General features: G+C 37.7%; 1 protein-coding gene across 6 annotated transcripts in view; it reads left to right on the forward strand.

The window, feature by feature from the left end:
• The window catches only part of MEIS2 (Meis homeobox 2), a 173,056-nt gene that overhangs the window by 24,291 nt on the left and 128,858 nt on the right, over positions 1–19,907 (forward strand). Inside the window, exon 8 of one of the 6 annotated variants that reach the window (XM_074868179.1) lies at positions 17,848–17,949. The exons of the other annotated variants lie outside the window; for them this stretch is intronic. Within the exon in view, the coding sequence (XP_074724280.1) occupies positions 17,848–17,949 (102 nt within the window). The remainder of the gene's footprint in view (positions 1–17,847; positions 17,950–19,907) is intronic. 6 annotated transcript variants of the gene reach the window in all.

Consider the following 19,907-nt stretch of genomic DNA (forward strand, 5'->3'; position numbering starts at 1 on the left):
TTCTTGTTGGATTCAGTTCTCAGACATTTACGGGAAAGCTCTAGTGGCATGTTAGACGCAGTTCATCTCTCTCTGTTTGCAGCGCTCTCAATAGAGACCATCTGGCAAAGATCCAAAAGGTGATTAAACAAAATGATCAGCTCTTGTTGCTGTGTTACATGTCCAATACTCTGGATTAAAAAACATGACCCACAACAGTCAGCTAACATCATTTTTTTTTTTTCTTCTTTCCCCTTCCCCTGTAAGAATTCAGATGGTCCACAAATGTCTATGCCATCTTTGTGTCCTTATGGCCCATAATCATGAACAGGTTGTGCAAATGGCTCTTTCTGTAACACGGTCTGTTCCAGCAGCATAGAAACATTTCATATTAATTGGGTCAGTCTAATGTTCATAATGACATGGGGAAAAATTACCCAAATGTGTTCTTATAGTAAACACTTAAAATGTGCCTTTCTCCTATTAGAAAGTGAAATTTGACATCAGGCTCATGTGGCTGATTTATTTTTTTAAGACAGAAGAAAATCAAAGCATGACACTGTCATCTGCTAAAAATAGTTTAAAGCCCCTTCTAACCAAACAAAAAAAAATGGGGGGGGGGGGGGGGAGGGGAATGAGCCGTGGTTTAACACCACAATCAGGGATGAATTTACAGTGCTATTCAGAAGAGTACTCCCTTATCATAAACAAGCTGATAATCACACTGAATCTAACTCCCAATTAGCTCTTTCTTTGCTCACAGAGATCAGTGTACATGTCCTCCTTAAGCCATGATATGTTGCCGTTGAGTCAGACAGAACATTTGTATACCTTATGTCATGTTCAGAATTTAAGGATTAATGCTATATATTTACCAGAAAACCCAGCTAATCAGCAAGGTAATTTTTCAAACCAATCACTTCAATGCCTGAGTTAAGGTAAAAATGCCAAGACTGTGAATAGGGGACATATGTATCTTATCTTTTTGGGGTTGCACCAAATGCCAAGTACGAGTGTAAATTCAACAGAAACCAGACATTGTTGGAAAGTAATTAAAGAAATATTGAAATTAAACCTACCATATGAGTGAAATATTTGTAGGCCCACTTTGTTGCATGCGTAACAATTTGTGTGGAATTGAACAGTGTTTCTTTCTCTTTTTACTTCTTGAGTTGAACTTTGTTAAACACGACAGAAGAATCACCTCTGTGTATTCAGCCATAGGATCAGAGGAATCTTCTTCATGCTGAGAATGTTTACAGTATAAAATCAGTAGGTTTACTTAGAGGAGAAATTTATGTAAAAAGAAAAAAAGGTGAAAATTTAAAGCCTCCAAACCTATGCCAAGAAAAATCAAATTCCCCTTTTGAAAAACCTAAAAGATCCACTGAGGCTGTCAGCTCTCCTTACTGTGGAAGGTGAAAGCAGTAGGTAAAAGGCAACATGTCCAGAGTGCTTGGGGAGGGGGGGGACAGGCTCCCCTAGCCTTAGTGCAGCCTGGCAGATGAAAGGGACCCACATAGCCTTGGGGGGCTTAAGGCTATTACAGGGCAACTCATGCTCTGTTATCATGCTGATTTTCAATTGATTTTTGGCTGTACAGTACTTGTTGAAGGCCCTCTAGAGCATCAAACACTGCATTATGGCACTACACATTATAATATGTGGGTCTTTTGTCTTACTGTCTTTACTTTGCCTGAGAAGAAGCATACTAACCACTCCATGATTGCTCTAGCTTCTGAGCAGCTTTTATATCAGGGGGAGTAGGACAGGTGAAGGAAATTTGACTGCCATCTTTAGTTGGCTCTTAAAGTGATTTGATGCACTTGTTCTCAATTTTCAAACCAATCTGGTTTTGAATTACCATAAAACATTGCTTTTAATTTATAAAATTACTTTTCATTTAAGTAACTGATTGCAGGGTACTAATAAACCCAGGTCTGGTGTCTAAATATACTTTCTTCTTTCTCAAGCTTGCTGTAAGATTCCTTTAAGTAGCTGGTACTAGAGGTTGCTAAAGTTGGAGCTGAGGTTGCAGGAAGCTTTCTATATAGGCTGAAGTGAGTAATTTCTCCTATCTTCTACCTTCTCCTTTCTTCAGTTAAACTATTGTATCACTCCAGTAGGTTTTTCATTCACTAAAATATCAAGCCATCTACATGGAAGTCTTGATAAGCGGAGGATTTTTAAAATCAGATGAGTGTCTATATATTTAGGCTATCATCTTCAAATAAATGCTTACCATTTTGAAGCCAGTGGTTTCTACCGACTTGTGTAAGTTTTTGTGCATGCAGTAGAAGATGTAAATGAATATTTTAAAATGTTTACAAGAATAAAAATGTACTTGTGAAAACACATGTGGAAACTTAGACTTGCAACTTTCTGGTGTTATGGAAACTATAAGAAAGCAATATAGTCGTAAGGATAGGATGCTACCAGGAAACAGGGATAGCCACCTTAACTACCCTGCTAGCTGCAGGCACGATCCAAATAAAAAGTATGGTCCCTGGGAAGGCATCTCTTATTTTGATGGCCTACCTGTAGCTCCTCAGTTTGTTGCCATGAGGTAAGGATATGGCTGTGTCCCCAGGAGAAACTAACTGCAGAACCGAATCCAATAGGACCTTTTGTAAGGTACGTGCCCTCTTTGATGTGTGTTCTTCCCCATCTGTACAATGGGCACAAGAGTACATAAATGTTGCATGAATGTTATGAAATGGTCATCTGTTGTCAGTGGACTGCTCTGATATTCCAGGAATGTAGGGTTATGTAGAAAATTCAAGTGCATTCTTGTATTTACCTCTCTGAATTTTATAAAAGAAGCACTGGATATACTGCATTTGTAAATTGTATTGCTTATTTTAACATTGCTTATTTTAACATTTCCCCTTTTTTTCAACAAAGGTGAAAAAGGGTGAATGAAATAGCCTTGATCTTTAACTTCGTACTGTTTTTAATTAATAAGATTTATGAAATGAGCAATAAAAGATGATATGGATCATATCACCAGTTCTTTAGTGATATTTGCATAAAGATGAGAAGTCTAAAGTAATGTTTCCAATTATTTGTTTAGTTTTTGTTTTGTTTTTTTCTCTCTCCCTGAACAAGCATAGTAAACATAGACCAAGGAAAACTTGGTTCTGTGTTCATATTTAGGTCTTAGGCATCTAAGGGTAATGTTGGCTCAGAACAAGATTGTCCAATGCATTGTCGTTGTGGTTTGGTTTTGTTTTTTTTGTTTTTTTTTTATCTAGCATTTCCTTAGTACTCTAGAGCTGTATAACAGGTTGTGATTTTTAGTGACCTGGCACATCAGTAGTTATGTCTTCTAAACAGGGACATTGATTTTTCTCATCCTGGCATGAGAAGATCTAGGGTACCCCCTGCTCTGTGGCCTAAGAGTCTTCAGCATGTACACAGGCAGTGGTGACTAAGAATGAAGGCTTAGGGCATCAGAACTGGCAAGCAGTATCATGAAGAATCTGCTTCATATTTAGAGGGTTTTTGTTAACTATGAAATACAGCATATCGGGGTGTGGGGGGGAAGAATTTATAACATTTTGTGTAACTATCTTACCATTGTTTATTGCTGCTTTCAGTCTTAATAAACATGCCAATATAGATCTAGTCTAGTAACCTGCATTTCTACAGAGCTTAGAATAACATTTTGAAATGCACCAACTAGGTGTCATGATCACAGTTATAGTACTTGTGAAATATCTGTCTTTTGTTTATGAGTCAGTGGTGAACTGTCCCAAGGTTTGAAGGAAGAAGGTGGGAATCTGTTAAAAGCAGTTCTTCCTCCTTAGAGGAGAGAAGAGGAAGACACTCTCCACAAAAGATCCTGATCCTTTTTGTGTGAAATCAGTAGCAATAACAGGGGCACTGATGCTTTCAGATATGCAAAGTTTGGGTCAAACACATCCAAAAAAATGAAAGCAAAGCATGATTCTCTTATCTTAAAAAACAAATGCACAAAAAAAACCTACTATTTTTTTGACAATTCCCATAGAAACTACTGCCATTAAGACACGTAGGATCTACAAAAAGACAGCGATAAAGGTCTATTACTTCCTAATATTTCTGAACAAAATTTCATCATGCCTTACATTTTAGAGGACAACTAATAATAAACACTAGCTTTTTCTATTTGCACAGGAGAGTTTTGAATCACTTTTTTCCTCTGGTGGTTTTTAAATGTTAAAGTGAGCTTCAGAGAAAAATAAATTTGTGCTTTTAGTTTGGTTCATTTCTTGAAATACTAACACTTTTTCAAATCTGTTGGAGAGAATAAACTTATGCAGTAAACTCAAAATTACTTTTAAGGAATTTGACTGCTGCTGTTTGACTGTACTCAATATAGTAATTCACCTCGTGTGCAGATATGTGTAGAGTTGGAAGAAGTAAATGAGTCTTCATTTTCTACTGTTACATACAGGTGGCTTATGAGTGACAGCTCCAAAGCTTGGCTGTGTTTTGGGTTACTTGTGAAGCCATCTTTACCCCAGAGTAAGGAGCAAACACAGGGACATGATCCAGTGGCAGAGTTGGCACAATGGGTTTGGTGCCCTTATTCCTACCTACAGCTGGGGTAGTGAGCGCAGGAAAGAGCAAGGCAAAGTGGTTTCCCTGTGCTACACTGACTTCCCAACTGCTCTGAGTCTCAAGTTCATTGCTAACTCCAGATGCTCAAACTTGCACCGAGTGCTATCCTAGACTGCTGGCTGCATAACTTGTGGAAAGAGCTCAAATTGTTTTATGGATGGTTACCTTTGTACACCCTTGGCACTATACATTCCTCATGCACAGGCTAGGATTGGGGTCTTCTACTTTCTTGTGTAAACAGAGCATTTGCTGTAACTGACAAGGATGGGTGGTGCAGCCATGAAAGTGAGAGGGGGGAATTCAGCAAATTCTCTATTAAGATGTGATTTGTACCATGAAATTTTTTGACAAGCCCAGCGTTTAATTCTTAAATAAGTGAAGAGTGCTCTTTTCCTTATAATCTTGCATTATGCCCACCAGCTTACTGTGGCTACACTTGTTTAAACAATTACATTTGTTTAAACTTTCCTTGGGCCTCTCCACATGCAGCTGTAAGTTGGTCATACCTAGATTTAAGGCAGCCCCTGTTTGCCGAGAGTTCAGCAGAAGTCAGTATGACAAATACATGCATAGAATTCTATTGCAGAACTTGGTGCTAAGGTTTTAAATTATTTACGAGCGTAAAATTCAGAAATTCGCATGAACTCCCTGTCTAATTTTACACTCCTGCCTAAATAGGATGGAACAACGCTTAAACAGCACAAATCAGAATTTTTCAGCTTGGAGCTTCCTTCCTAATTCCTCCCACCTCAGATTTACCACTTACTGACGGTTCTCTATTTCATAGGACTCCTGACCCTCTACATCTGTTAGAGGGGATAGTTCAGGATGAACCCAGCCTCCTACTCAGTAGGACCGCAGTGTTCTCTTAGCTCCTACTAGATGCTTGAACAAGCAGAGGGCTTAAGTGAAATCCTTTAGCTGAGCCAAAATCTGTTCTTATTTAGGGACTAATCCAAAGCCTGTTAAATCAACAGAAAGATTTTGGTTGACTTCAGTGAGCTTTGGATCAGGCCCTTCCTTGCTAATACATCTGAAATCAATGGAGCTACATTGGGCTTCTGCCAGTAAAAAAAAGGGAGAGGGATTGTCCTTCTGCTTTATTTGTACAGTACCTAACACACTGAGGTCCTGGTGTTCAAACAGTGCTCCCAAGTGCTTCATTGAGACAACAACAATTTTGACTTGATTACATTACTTGGTGTTCGTGGACTCCCATTCAGCTGGGTACATAATTCAGTTGTTTAAAACAACCGTGTATGCTGTGCACCCACCTTGTGCCGAAGCATTATTTCAGACTTCTAGCATTTTATATCAAGAAATCTCTTGCAAAAAGTAAAAAGAAAGGGTGACAGTTTTTATACCAGGAATTATTTTTTGTTTATATTTCTGTGCTATCAGATTGTAAAGAAGGCTGTTGTGAATGAAAAATACTTAGTCCATAGAACGTGTAAAACCCAATGAGTGTAACTTTTACTGTCATCTTACTGCCTTGAGAAAATTATTAAAGCCCCATGTCTTCTCTACAGTCAAAAGGCTGTTACCTTTTTATTATTTCTTCATTACTACCTTTTATTTTTATTTCTCAGTGTTAAACTGAAGTCCAAATTATAATTTGCCACTTGTTAAAGATTTTAATGTAATAATTAGCATCGTGGAGATGGCAAATATTTTTAGACAAGAAATGGCAAAGGATGAAAAGATCCTATATGTACATCAGTATATACCTTTCCATTCTCAGAAGTGCCTACAACAACAAAGTAGGAACTCAGTCTGGCAAAGACATCTATACATTGCTTAATTCTGTATATTGCAAGTCCTCCTTCTGAAATAAAGAGGCTCACAGTAGGTTTAATATTGACTACCTCAGCCTCTCTGGGATTTGTGCTTAAATGATGAAATACCAGGTACAAGGAAGCAGACAGTTCATACAAATGTGAATAACCCAGCTGAAAGTCATTCTAGGAACTGTGTTCTCTGTCAGCATTTCAGCTATGTAATATGTAGAAATACTACAAGTTCTTTCTCAAAAACTACTAAAAGGAAAAGTTCCTAATTGTATTCTCAATTGACACTTTCATTCTAGTCCTAAACTACAAATATTTTCCTTAAAAATAAAGTTGGTAAGTTTTGGATTTTTTTTAAACTTTTGATTAGATTTCATGTGCTTCTGAGTTCATTCACTTTGTGTATCCAGATACTTAGTATATTTTGTGCAAAACATGTCACCATGTGAAAGCGTATTTGACTAAGAAAAAACTCCTGATACATAACATTTTTTTTTTTCTTCAATGGTGTTTTACTCATCTTGTGTAAAATGGTAGATTCCATAAGTTTAAAGTATTACAAAATTAAATTTTGATTTAGAGGTTACCAAAATGATTAATGCGTATAGATAACTTTCATTTTAGGGAAACAGAGATAGGCTGATCTGTGCTATCATCTCAGCTGACTTACAGTTTTGGGTTTTCTGCCCTTTTCATGTGCAAAGATTTAAAAAGAGAAAGATGACTTCAGTACTCATACTTGGACTTCAGTCCAAGGGAGAAGTAACAATGCAGTTTTCCAGTTAAAAAAGGCATAACAAAGACTATCTTATTAGTGTTGAATGTTTCTTAGATTTTAATTACTTATAGATTTTACTGCTTGCTTTCAGTGTGTTGAAGGGACCACACTGGAACTTCACAAACTTACTTTAGTGACTTGAGTTAGACATAGCTGATAGCTAACCATTGTATATGGGCCTGTTTTCTTCTTTCTGTTTTTTCTCTGTCTCAGAATAATGAAATTCATCCTACCTTATCCATTTCTAGAAAATCTTCTGTAGTGCATAGCTGCAATGATAGATGAAACACTTTCATTTAGCTGTGAACTGGTTATCCTAATTATTTCCCTGAGTTAGATCTTATTAGCAGTTCATATTGCCAGCTTTGAGCATAGTTTGGCATAAAGTTCTGTCTATGAGCAAGATTTTATGAAAGAAGGGCTTTATTGATTTTTTTTTTTTTTTAAGATCTTTCATTCATTCTATTAATCTATAACTCAGGCTCAACTCCAGATTTGCCCCTTTTTTTAATTGTTTTGTTTTCTCTTCTGAATCTGAATTTGGGCAGGAATATGTTACATATAGTCAGGCCTTTCTAATCTGGTAATTCATCAGTGACATTCAGGGTTTGGTTTCAAACCCCTCTCTGCTTTCTTGTAAACTAATCCTACAGCTAGGACCACCATTGAGAATGTCATTTTAGCTAGAAGTCCACACTGTCAGAATTCAGTCTTACTGTATGCCAATTAACCCTCCTTTAAGCTCTTCCAAATGGCTATCAATCTGGTTTCTTTACAAGAAATAAGATGTCCTTTTATTTTAGAACTAGTAAATTTTACATCTTTCTAAAGCAATTTTCTGCATTCTTACTGACTTCATTGATGTGAATGTAAAGTACACACTAGGTCAAATTCTGACTTCAGTGGGAGTTGATGGGAGCACAGTCTGTATATTTGAAAGCAGAATTGATTCAATCTTGGTGTGCCTGTGCAGCAAAAAAATCTTATCTCTATATAATTTGTCTTCATATAATCAGAGACTATAGATTTGAGTTTGTTTCTCATGTTATTTTCTATGACGGCCTTACATGAGCTCAGAGGAGCTGCTTATGTTCTTAGTAGGGATGTGTGTGTATATATTTTTTTAATTCACATATAAACATTTTACATGCTTCCTTTGAGAATTTCTTTGTAAGGTTCAGTTGTTCTTAAGAGACTGAGAACTTGTCTAGCGCATAATTTGTAAACTATGCAAAAAGCACCCTCCAGCTGAGGCAAACCCTAGAACAATTCACTTGGACCTGCTCTGCTTGCCACTGTAGTACTCTTGGATGTAAGGCTCCTAGTTCAAACTGTGGCTGTAATGAGGAGGATATGCCCATACATGGCCAGATGTCCAGTGGAGGAACCATGTATTGGTCTTCTGTTCCAGTCTTCCTTCAAACAGCTGTTTGTTATAGCATGATTCATTTTATTTTAAATAATTTGAGAAGGATATTGTTTCTGAACACAAAAATATAATGCCCTCTGCTCTTATGCCTTCTCCATGATGATTAGCTATTCTTGAGTTGTCTGTCTTATTTCATGGGAGCGGGGTATAACTTCTATGAACAAAATGAGATTGTTTCATCCAAAGGAAAACAGAGAATCTCAGTTACATGGTGGACAGGAATGCTGCCGTTAAATTCAGGTGAAACAGTAGGTTTTTTTACTTGTGTGCTTCACCTTAAAACTGAGTAAAAGATATATCTCACACTTTCAGAAGAAAGACTTAATTTACACCAGGCTTCTTATGCTTTAAATAACTGATTCAGCAGCCTTGATCTACTCAAATGTTACTTTCTTGCTGCCTTTTTATAACAGTCCTTTAAACAACTTGTTAGGAACTTCTTACCTTATTTTTAGACTGCTATAGGTAGAAAACACTGACTAAAAAAAAAGTTTTTCAAGTAGTCTAGGCCTTTAACACAGCATTAGAATATTTCCTTCTGTAAATCATCTCCCATATATTAAAAAGCAACTGTCAGTTGGTTTCCTTCCTGTCTTGTACATATTTGAGGTTATAACAATAAAAGTTCTAAGCTTAGCTTTTTTTTTCCTCCCTTTTTTTTTTTTCCTTTAAGTTGATGACTTTGGGGGGTGGTCTTTCTCTTAGTTACATTAAGTATCCATAAAGGTAGGGTTTTTTTGGTGGTGGCGTATGTGTGTGTTTGTTTTTTAATAGCATGGCAGAAATTAGGAGGGCATAACTGGGGAGGATTAAACCTTTTAGAAGTAGATTTTGTAAAATGTAGGGCATGCACAAAGGTTTGTCAGGTTTTGCTTGAATCAGCCCACATCTGTTACAAGAAACGGTAGATCTGCAGACAGGCTATGGCTTTTGTCATGTACAGGGGAATCCACTGAATCTTGGTCTTCATTTAGGATTCCCTCCTGATGAGCAAATTCCCATGACCGCTTTTGAAGCTTTAAAAGCTTTGGTTTTGTTTTAAAAGGCCTCTGAGCATAGGCAATGTTTTCATAGGCATTTAGAAACAAAAAACTGAGCTTTTAAACCTTCAAACATCGCTGTGGGGATTCACTTCGCTTCTCAGCAGACCAAGTCTGAGATAACACCTGCAAGAAGTGTGTATCTGTGCGTTTGGATTTTGTGAAAATTGTGGTGCACCATCTCAACTGACCCACAAATGTGACAGCACTGTGTGTGTGTGTGTGTGTAAATCTTATTGTTACGTTTCGCTGCTATTCATTTTTAAGAGCAAACTATTATTTTGGTTCTGTGGAACAACTGATGTGGGTAAGCCAATTTTGGTTTTAGATTGTTTGCATTTCTTCTCCCTCTACATCCTCTGATGCAAATGCTAACAAACGGTCTTCAGAAGAAGTGAAAGTCCCCGGTTATGTTTCATTATCTAAAGGGTATTGGGTTTTTTGCTTCAGCCTTACTTTTTTAGTTCTACAATTAACATCAGTAGCACAATAAAAGGTAGTTTTCTGTAAGTAGATGTGTCATACAATATGTAAACCCAGATCTGTGATTACTAGATGAAAAATAATGTACAATAGAAATGAGCAAACAAATTGTCAGACTGGTGAAATAACAAGAAATACTCATTTGCACTCCGTTTCAATGCCATCTCTTTGCATCTTAAACACCTGGGGTGAAATTTTGTCATGTTTCAGGGGGAAGGGTAAGGGGATTTTCAGAATTAAGGATAGATGGATACTAAATGAATATATTAACAGTGCTTTTCTCCTGTCCTGTGCTGTTCTCAAAACACCTGTTAAAACAAATAAGCACATATTTCAGGAACTGATGATACTAACTGGCAAACTTGGCACCAAATAACCTGCTGAAACTAAAATGTTGATGCAGAACATGTGCTTAACTTAACAGTCCATAACCCTGTTTTTAGAACATTGAAATACCTACCCCGAGGAAAGCTCATAAAATGAAGGTCTTTAAAGTTCATAGATTAGACCAATGAAGCTGGAGCCGTTTTTAAGTATGTGTATCTTCATTGACTCCTATTAATTCAAGATGGCCAAGTGTATGAAATACGAGACATGAAAGCACTGAAGAAGATTTTTTTTTTTTTTTTGAAAGTGTGCTTTCCATAGCTTCAGTGTCTAAAGGAATGATCAGAAAAGGGATGCTTGGAGATACAAACATTCTGCATTTGGGAGGACTACACATTGCAGGCAGATCTGAAAGAATTTCTGCTTGGTTTCTAAGGGTATTTAATTGAGCTTTCTGCAGCATACAATGCTTAATTCTTCTAGAAATTCCCAGTGCCCTTAAGATTCTATTGCTTGGGATTAGGTTGAGTTATTTGGCATATCTCTAATCGTGTTTCCCCATGTGTAACATTCCAGCCATGTCTGTCTTACTTTACTGTTAAATATATAATTTATAAATAGATAAAAATCCTGACAAGCTTGTTTGAATCCATTCTAGAATGAAATTACTTGTTTTGTATAGTGTGTGATAGCTTCAAGCTGCTTTAGAGTAACTGTCCTCAACAAAGAAGAAATCTTTGTTATACTATTCATCTGGAGGCACTGGAAATTAAAAATCTGAGCTACTGTAGCAACTAAGACCTATTATTTCTGAAGTGCTCCTTGAGAAATAAAGTTTCTGCACCAGGCAAATGTGAATTCGTAACAAATACGTGAATACACATAATTTTCCTTTTTGCACTCATCCACCCAGGGTGCATGTTTGTTTGTCACTTTTAAATGGAAGAAATTAGAATTGGCTATAATTAAGCTGAACAGAATTTTCTTCACTGAATTTTTTTGGCTGTGTAACTTTTCTGACAAAAAGCTTACTACCTTCCATTTCACCAGTGTGCAGGTTGTTTTGCCTCCAAACTATATGCTTTACTGTTAGACAGTTTGGGATATGGTAGTTTTATTTCTCTTTTTTTGGGAATAAACCAGAAGCATCTTCTTGTGCTGAATAGCCTGACAGAAAAGGGAAATAGAATATGTAAGCTGCGAAATTGGCAAAGGGGGGTCAGACTGTTTTTTTTTTCTCAGTGTTCCTTACATTTTTTTTGATAACTGAACAAAACTCGGGAGAAAAACAAGTTGTCCTTAACAAGGAAATTATTTAGAAGTGCAACGTGTTTACGTATCTGGATGAAAACAGTGCATTGTTAGCAATGACTGCATGAATCGCATGATGCAACCTTTTGACAACTGAGTGTCTGCTGGAGACATCTGTGAAGGGTGACCTTTCGCCCTAAGGAAGAATGCTCTGAAGGTGGGGAATACCATTATCTGTCCTGGCCCACCACGCACAGAGGCTGCCCACTGCCGTTCATGCACCTGCCTGGTAACGTAGCTCTTCAGATACAAATAGGATGAGCCAAAACTGAGCAGATTCTCCTGAAGAAATATTGAAAGCCAACTTGCTTTCACCTTGGTGGGAAGGCAGAGATTAAGTCAGGGGCCTCAGACAGTATGATATTAGAATGAGACCCTTAGCCTTTAGGTAGTCTTATTAACTAATAGGTCACCTGAAGAAGGATTGCTAATATCTGATGTGTTGGCCACTCTCTCAGATCCTTTGCTTCTGTAGATCACTTGTTACCAGTGTTGTGGAAACCAGTATGTACAGCACGTTACCCTCCAGACACACAGGTTCAAATTATGAATTGTAGTGTGCAGACACAGAAGGCATCACCTGTTTCTTTTTCAAGTGGTGGGAAAGGGAAGGAGGAGTAGAAGGGGTGGTGTAGGTTGGGGAAGAATTAAAGTGCTGGGAATGTTTTCAGACCAATGTATTTCTGATTTTTGTAGAAAAGGAAATCCATTGTACTGGCTGTAATCTGAGAAACTTTCTGTTATCATGCTCTTTTTAATTCACAAGTCTGGATTTCTAGGTACAGGTGACTCTGAAAAGCAGCATCATGTTGGTGATTGCTGCTGCCTTGTAATATGCTGCTGTGTTTGCAGTGGTCATTCATAGACAGCCACCGACTGACTGTTAGTCAACAGGACCTGCATCCCACTTGTTATAGGTGAAGTGGTGATCTCTTGTCTCAAGTGGTTGTACTGTTTTAGGTGTGTGGTTTGGGTTTGGGGGTTTTTGTTGTCATTGTTTTCTTTAAAGTAAAAAGCAGATAGTACAAAGATCTTTGGATGTTAAAAACAGAGCAGCAAATATTCTATCCCAAAAGGTGGAGCAGTCTTGAAGAAAACAGGTTACTTCCCCCCCAACACCCTTTAGTCCCACAGAACAACTGCATGCTTCAGCACGGATTTCTCTGCTAGTTGGATCCCAGGAGGCCTTATTGAGTGCAGCACTGCTCAGGGAGTTGCAGCTGTATGAAGTGGAGGGGGGGGGGGGTGGGGTCGGAAAGTAGTTTGTACGAATTGTTCTTTACCTTGGTTTGGGTTCAGCATGGCAGCTGCACTCCGACTTTCTGTGTGACAGCACAAAGGACAGCAAAAGTGAAAAGCAAGTCAGCAAGTAGAGAGACAAAAGCAACGATCAGCTAATACAGCTCCACATGGCCTAACTAATTTATGAGAAAAAAACTGTTCTGTTCATTGGATCAGCACTCTGAGGAGGCAGGTGGAATTGTAGGAAGTTTTCATTGAGTCTCTGGAGCAACTAAGGAAGCCACTAGAGATTCTTCTCAGTTTGAACTTTATCAGGGTCTACGCTTAATCAATATGGTATTGGAAAAAGAATTAATTACTAAAGCAGAATAAAACAGCTGCATTTTAAACTAAGGATCCATCAATTCAGTAATCTTCCAGTTACAGGCTAGGTGCCGTGAGGATCATTTTGACTTCATGTAATGAGGAACTGAGGGAGTTTCCTCATGAACAGGCTGGGAATTCACATTAGCCTATTTCAGCTATTTGTCATCAGTACAACTCATTTCTCCCCTTCTGAATTACAATTTGTATTTGATATACTGTCAAACCCACAAAATTCCCATATTCATGGAACTGAAAGCATTAATGCGGAAATCATTGTCACCATGAGAAAAAGTCTTAACCTTCCTGAGCCTCTTTATTCTATAGGCTGTGGCTCGAGTGGTTTCATGCCGGACATACCTCTATTGTGTTCATTGTGAGGGTCAGGGACCTGCCTGTTGAAGAAGCAGTAATTTGAACACAGCCTGTAAATGTTTCATCTGTAATTTCCATAATGGTGAATTTCAAGGAGGGCTGAGAAGGGTTATGGGAGATGAATTAGGTTTTTAGTGAGCTCATTAGGAAGCCAAACAGAGTTTAGACAGCAAGGCGGTGAGTGTGGCTGTAATCAGTTCTGCTCGCTTTGTTCCCTGCCTTCGGGACATTTTTTGAAAACTTCATGGCAGGGGCTGATGAGAATATACTGAGCAGAGGCTGCAATCTGATGGTTGACTTGTTGATTTGTAAACCTCTTAATTCATTTTTTGTTCAATTTAATCTTTTCTTTCTTAAGGAAAATTAGTTGAATGTTAGCCCTCTTTGCACTATTCACCTCTTAAATTATGCTCATTTTGAGGAGCTTGTTATGCCTGAATAAACATGAAATGACTTGGCATTTTCCCATAAGAGGCACACCCATTTTAATACCATGTATTTACCATTCCTGGAAATGTCTCATTAACTTCTGAAAATCTGTGAGCATGATATTTTTGGGCTACTGTAACACACCTCTTGGCAGTCACAGAAGGCAGTTTGGTTAATGCCTCATAATATCCATTTTTATTCTCAACATGAAGAAAGGCTCTCTATAGAAAATTGATGCAGTTTGCTCTGCTAATTTTCATGCTCATTCCAATTAATTTAACATGACCCAGATTTTCTTCCTCGGGCTCATCCTGACTAATTAGTAAGGCAACACCTAGAACAAGTTCTGTTTAATAACATTGAGGAACACTAGTTGTGAGTGATTTTGATGCTAATAAAGATATTCACTGATGGGACAGATATTTGATGTCAATTATAGTATGTAATTTAGAAGTCCCAATGTGCTGGATAGAGTATAGGAAGGCTGGCAAATCACTATGGGAGATAATTTTTTTCTTTTTGCTAAAAAGACTTCCAAAGCACCTAGCTATCCTCAGGGACCAATTAGTTTATTTTTTTGGTACAACTAGTAGTATTGCCAACTAATTCCACAGTAATAGATGGGGTGGTGCTGCTAAGGACATACAATCTGTGAACCATCAATGGCCAGGGCCCAGGCGTGCATTATTCACCAAACCTTTATCACATATGGAAAAAAACACCATGAGTACCAGAAAGTAGCACTGGTGGCCTGCTCATCTCCTCGATTTAGTTTCTGTTGCCATTGTCCAAATGAATCTGTTCTGTAAGAAATAAACAGGGTTGAAAAAGGGGCCCCATTAGTGCTTTGTAAATGAATTACAAACACTGGTGTTTCTTATTTCGGAAAAATGGCCCTAGACCTGCACTCCATATGAGAATTATTTCCTACACTTCAAGAGCTAGGGAGAAGTTATCTCCAGCCAAATACACAGGGCTGGTGCTCATGTAAGTGTCCTCATTGTGGAGAGACCAGTAGCATGGTCAGGTCCCGGTCCCTCAGAGCACTTCTCCTCCCTGGGAAAGCTGGCTCACTGTGTATATCATCCATGCGTGTGTGGCAGGTGAAGAGTGAGGTCCAGAGAGTGTTTTGTCATTGAGTTTATTGGAGGTAGACATGGGAAATGCCAAATCTTAGTTTTTCTCTCAGAACAAATTCTCATGTATGCCACAGGAACCAGAGATGGATAAAGACTAGATGACAATACTGTTCATACTTCACAATTTTGATCAGCCACCAATATAAAAACCTGTGTAGTCTCTTTACTGAAGTTGCAGCACTGACTTGCTTTTGCTCCTAGTAACGTAAATGGAAATAGTCCTATTTAGCTGAAGGAGAAAAGAAATAAGATGTCCTTGTGCATCTTTTTTGATCACAGGTACTTATGTCCAAGAACCTGCCTTCTAACAGAGTATTTCAGGATGTACAGAAATCATGTTCTCTTTAATATATGCATTTAGAGATGAAGAAGACTTAGTAAAAAAATTAACCATACTCAGACTTGAAAAAAAAGTAATGCTCAAAAGAGCAAAGGAGTGCACTGATATGTTTGTCTTTAAAAGTAGTAATAGATAATATTCACTTATCTAAGAGGAATTACTATCAAAAGGAATATTATGTATTACTTTTAAAGCAGTTTTAATTGAAAGCTGTGTTCCTTGTTTACTTGAGCACTTTTGAAAATCCTTATCCCTCAAGTTTGCTGAAGGTCACTTTCTGAACCAATAACAGAAAAGGGAATAGAATATCATGTGTTAGATAATGCTCCAACACTATTAGCATCTCAGTTCTTAGCTGCTGCATAAATCTGTGGTAAGTTTTAAAAGCTGACATAGTAAAACACAGGTAAAAATATCTTAACTATAAAACTGCAAAGAGGGTTAATTCTTTGAGACAAATCTTAATTGCTGGAATCCTATTTGCCTTTTTTTGACTACTGAGCCCTCTCATTGGCATCGTTTCACAGCGTTTTTAAGAGAAGGGGAGAAGGAGAGAGATAGAGGGACTGCATGACGTTTCTTCCAATGCATAATGCATTTAAACAGTGTAGTTTTCAGACTGATGTCACTAACTAGATGAGAAACAATTCCTGTGAACAGCCTTGCAGTAAGGAGTCAGAGATGACCATGTCTACGGTGATTCCTAGCTGGTGACAATTCTGTTGTTCTGGGTCAGCAGTGAATACCTCACTCAAATGGTGCAAAGTCAGCCAGTTCTTAATTTTTTATCTCCTCAAGAGTGCATTCAGTGACTTTATCACTGAGAAGAATGACTCCCCTGCCTAGTGTGATCAAGATCTGGAAATTTGCTGCATCAGCACGTTTAGCCCAGACTGCTACTTGATTGGTGGGGCTTAGATTTGATCTTATGGCATACATGTCAGTTCTCTAACTGGCTAGGTGAACAGCCTGTCCAGGGGGAAGCTCAGTTTTACCCATCTGAATGAAGAGAAGTCTCATAACCTGCCAGGTTTTCGCTCGGGGTTCCTGCCTATAGCCAACCCTATCTCCTCTGAAGGGGAGAGCAGGGTGATGGAAGTTCTCTGGAGCCCAACTTGTGAGCTCCTTCCCTAGGAAGAGCTCAGGGAGACACAAACCAGTCTGGGAAGACTTTGTAGGCACTGGATATTTGTCTTTTGCAACACTTTCTGCTACAATGAAAGACTTGAAATGAAATTACAGGCTTATGAACGGAAAAGCAAAGTATCACGTGTCAGAGTGGGGGTCTGTGCTTTTTAGTTTTGTGCTGTAAACTTTTAAGCAAATAGTGTTATAACAAGACAGTACCCTGTGGTTTTGCTATTTTTATGCTTCCTTATTTTCTAAATCCAATTCATCGAAGCTTTTGTCTAAAGCTTTTCGCCATGTTTCTATGAAATTATGTGTTGCTCTGTCAGTTCTTTTGATCATTTAAAGCAGGTCCAAAGCATCTTATGGGATAGTTTGGGTACAGAGAGAGGAGTCAGCCATGGCCTGGCCTTCCTTTTCACTTTTTAATTATATCCTGAAACAATTCGGTAAAACTATATGATGGGAGAAAATAAGTTGCTTGTCAGCCTTTCTGATATCATAAAAATATTTTTGTTTTTTTGTCAACCAGTTGAAATTTTCTGACCATAGTTCACATGTCTGTATGCTTGCTGCTTCTTCCAGTTTGACGCATTTAGAGATTCTTAACTGTGTCTTCTCTTGTGGCTGAAGCCAGACTCTAAGAAACTAGCAGGGACTAACTAGGGGCTTCGGCTCTTAAATGCTTGCTCTTATAATCTGTCTGCTGAACTTGAAAGACAAAACATTTCAGGCCTTTCCAGTAACTGCTTTTAAGCATCCAATATATATAGCAGATGAGGTATAGATGGTTTACACTTTACCTTTACAAGGCTTCTTGGAGGAAAAGACTGCTGAAAAATGTTACTCTGAAAGTAAATACAGGCAGATCCAAAGCATGTGGTTGTCATCTGGAATATGATTCACCAGTGGGAGTGAGCACCGGATCAAGCCCTTTGTTGTGAGCACCAAAGAGCATACCACTTATAAACAGTATTAGTTATGTTTCCAAATACCTAGCACACTATATTTAAAGTATGGGCTTTAACTTAAACCTACAGGAGCAGACTGTCAGTGTTCCCACGTAACCCTTCACATTCTGGCATTTTCCAGACTGCCAGCCAAATGAACACTTTAGGAGGAGGTGCATATATATGTCCGCAGCACCCAGCGGGTTAATCCAACCTACTGTGCATAGGTGTTGGAGCTCTTATGGTATGTAAGATTTGCCAAGTTTGAAGTTGTTTCATTTTTTGGTTGTTTTTTTTTTTTTTTTTCTGGACTATGCATTCACAGCAAGCATCTTTTCTGATGCTGCTCAGCTGTTTGTGAATGCATATCAAGATGGTACTCTTATTTGTGTTTTATGTAACATACACATTTGTGTACATTTTATCACCTGGAAAAGCTTTTATGGTACATTTTGACCCTTTTCTATTAAAACATGGTTTTTTTAAGCATTCAGCCATCCTCCATTTTTTTTTTTTTTTACGTCTTAGACTAATGTGCCTTTTGGACTTGTGGCCTAACGTCCTTTTTAATAACTGAAGCTTTTAAGTTAGTATCTGTCAGGAATAGATGTTTCTTACATTTCTAGTCCTAACTTTTTTTTTTTTGGAAATTACAAAAAAAATCCTATGAACATGTATTTGTATGCAATATTTCAGCTGGCATACTTTTAATATCTAAATAACCCTGAAAAGGGTAGACAGTACTTAGACTCTTGCTGTATTAGTGGGCATCATTTTAAGGGATGTCTCCTGAACAAGCAGTTGTGTCCAACAGCATGTTGTCTAAGGGGAACTGCAAGACATTAAAATATCTCACAGTTTATAAGTGTGTAACAACTGTAAGGAAAATTGAGATGCTCTGATGGCTATTTTCCTTTTAAAAAAAAAGCCATTTTTATTCTTAAAGAAACTACATTAATTATTTAATACAGGATGTTAGCCATCATCTACTTTAAGTTCTTCACACTCTGCTGTATATAAACAACTGCAAAATGTTAAAGGTTAAATATTGATGAGATACTATTGAACTTAATTACTTAACTTCAACAGCAGGTAGAATTTTAATTGAACTTGGCTATTTTGCCCACATTTGATATTACTCTAATGACAAAAATAACAGGATAGCAAATAAGAAATTGTATGTAAAATAAAATATAGTTTTTTAATATATATTAACTTTGGTACAGTTGATTGAGAAAACTAAAAACAGTATCCCACTTACTCCGACAGAGATAGAGACCTAAAAAAAAGAAAATGGTGTCTTAAAGATGATGTGCTTTAGGGGAAAAAAAAAAAGTTTTTGTCTCCTGATTTCTTTAATGACTTGTTGTTGTCTCAGCTGTAGCCAAAGTCTGCAGCTGGTATTCTTAACAGAATTACTACCAGAATGCTAAAAATATTTCTCTAAAAATATATACAAAAGCGATTTAAAAAGAACTCCATTTAGACTGCAGCACAAGGACATTTTGTGTGACAGCATTTAGTAGGATGAAAAATTTAAACAGAGTAACAGCTATTTACATTCATGCTGCAAAGTAATTACAGAAGCAGCCAAAATACTTAAACCGAATTTAATAATGCTTTCCTTCAGCCTAGGTGCCAAAACCTGGGAGTAAACTTCCCAGCTTGTGCTGAGATGGGGAAGGGGGGAATTGAAGTTAAAACCGTGTAGAGACAAGTGCATTGAACACTTTCCTGGTGAGGTACAAAGTGAGTTTCACTTTTAAACAGAAGAGCATCATAAATCAGCATAAACCACAAGTTTTAATGAGTATATCTCCTCTGGAATTGTGCAGTGCTTGCAATTCTGTGTGAACAAGACAAGGATCTGGTCTTACACTCCTTACTCAGGCAAAACTGCCACTGACGTTAATGATAATTTTGCTTGAATAGAACAAAGTGCTTGATGGCAGTTATGCCAGCATGAGGGGTGCAAGATTAGGATAAAGGTGCAAAAAAGTACAACTTCAAATGGCTGTACCTTTGACTTCTCAAGCTAGCATTTCCTCCAACTACAACGATCTTAATTATAACATTTGCTGGTTCAAAGATTAACGTTTAGCATTCTGGGAAAGACTTTCTGGACTTTAGTAACCTGATCAGTATGGTCTCCTTTTGGTCTTTGCCTCTTTCTGGTTCTTTGTATTGCAGGGGAGATGATAG

Source organism: Strix uralensis, chromosome 4 (genome assembly GCF_047716275.1).
Source record: "Strix uralensis isolate ZFMK-TIS-50842 chromosome 4, bStrUra1, whole genome shotgun sequence".
In the NCBI taxonomy this organism is placed as follows: Eukaryota; Metazoa; Chordata; class Aves; order Strigiformes; family Strigidae; genus Strix; species Strix uralensis.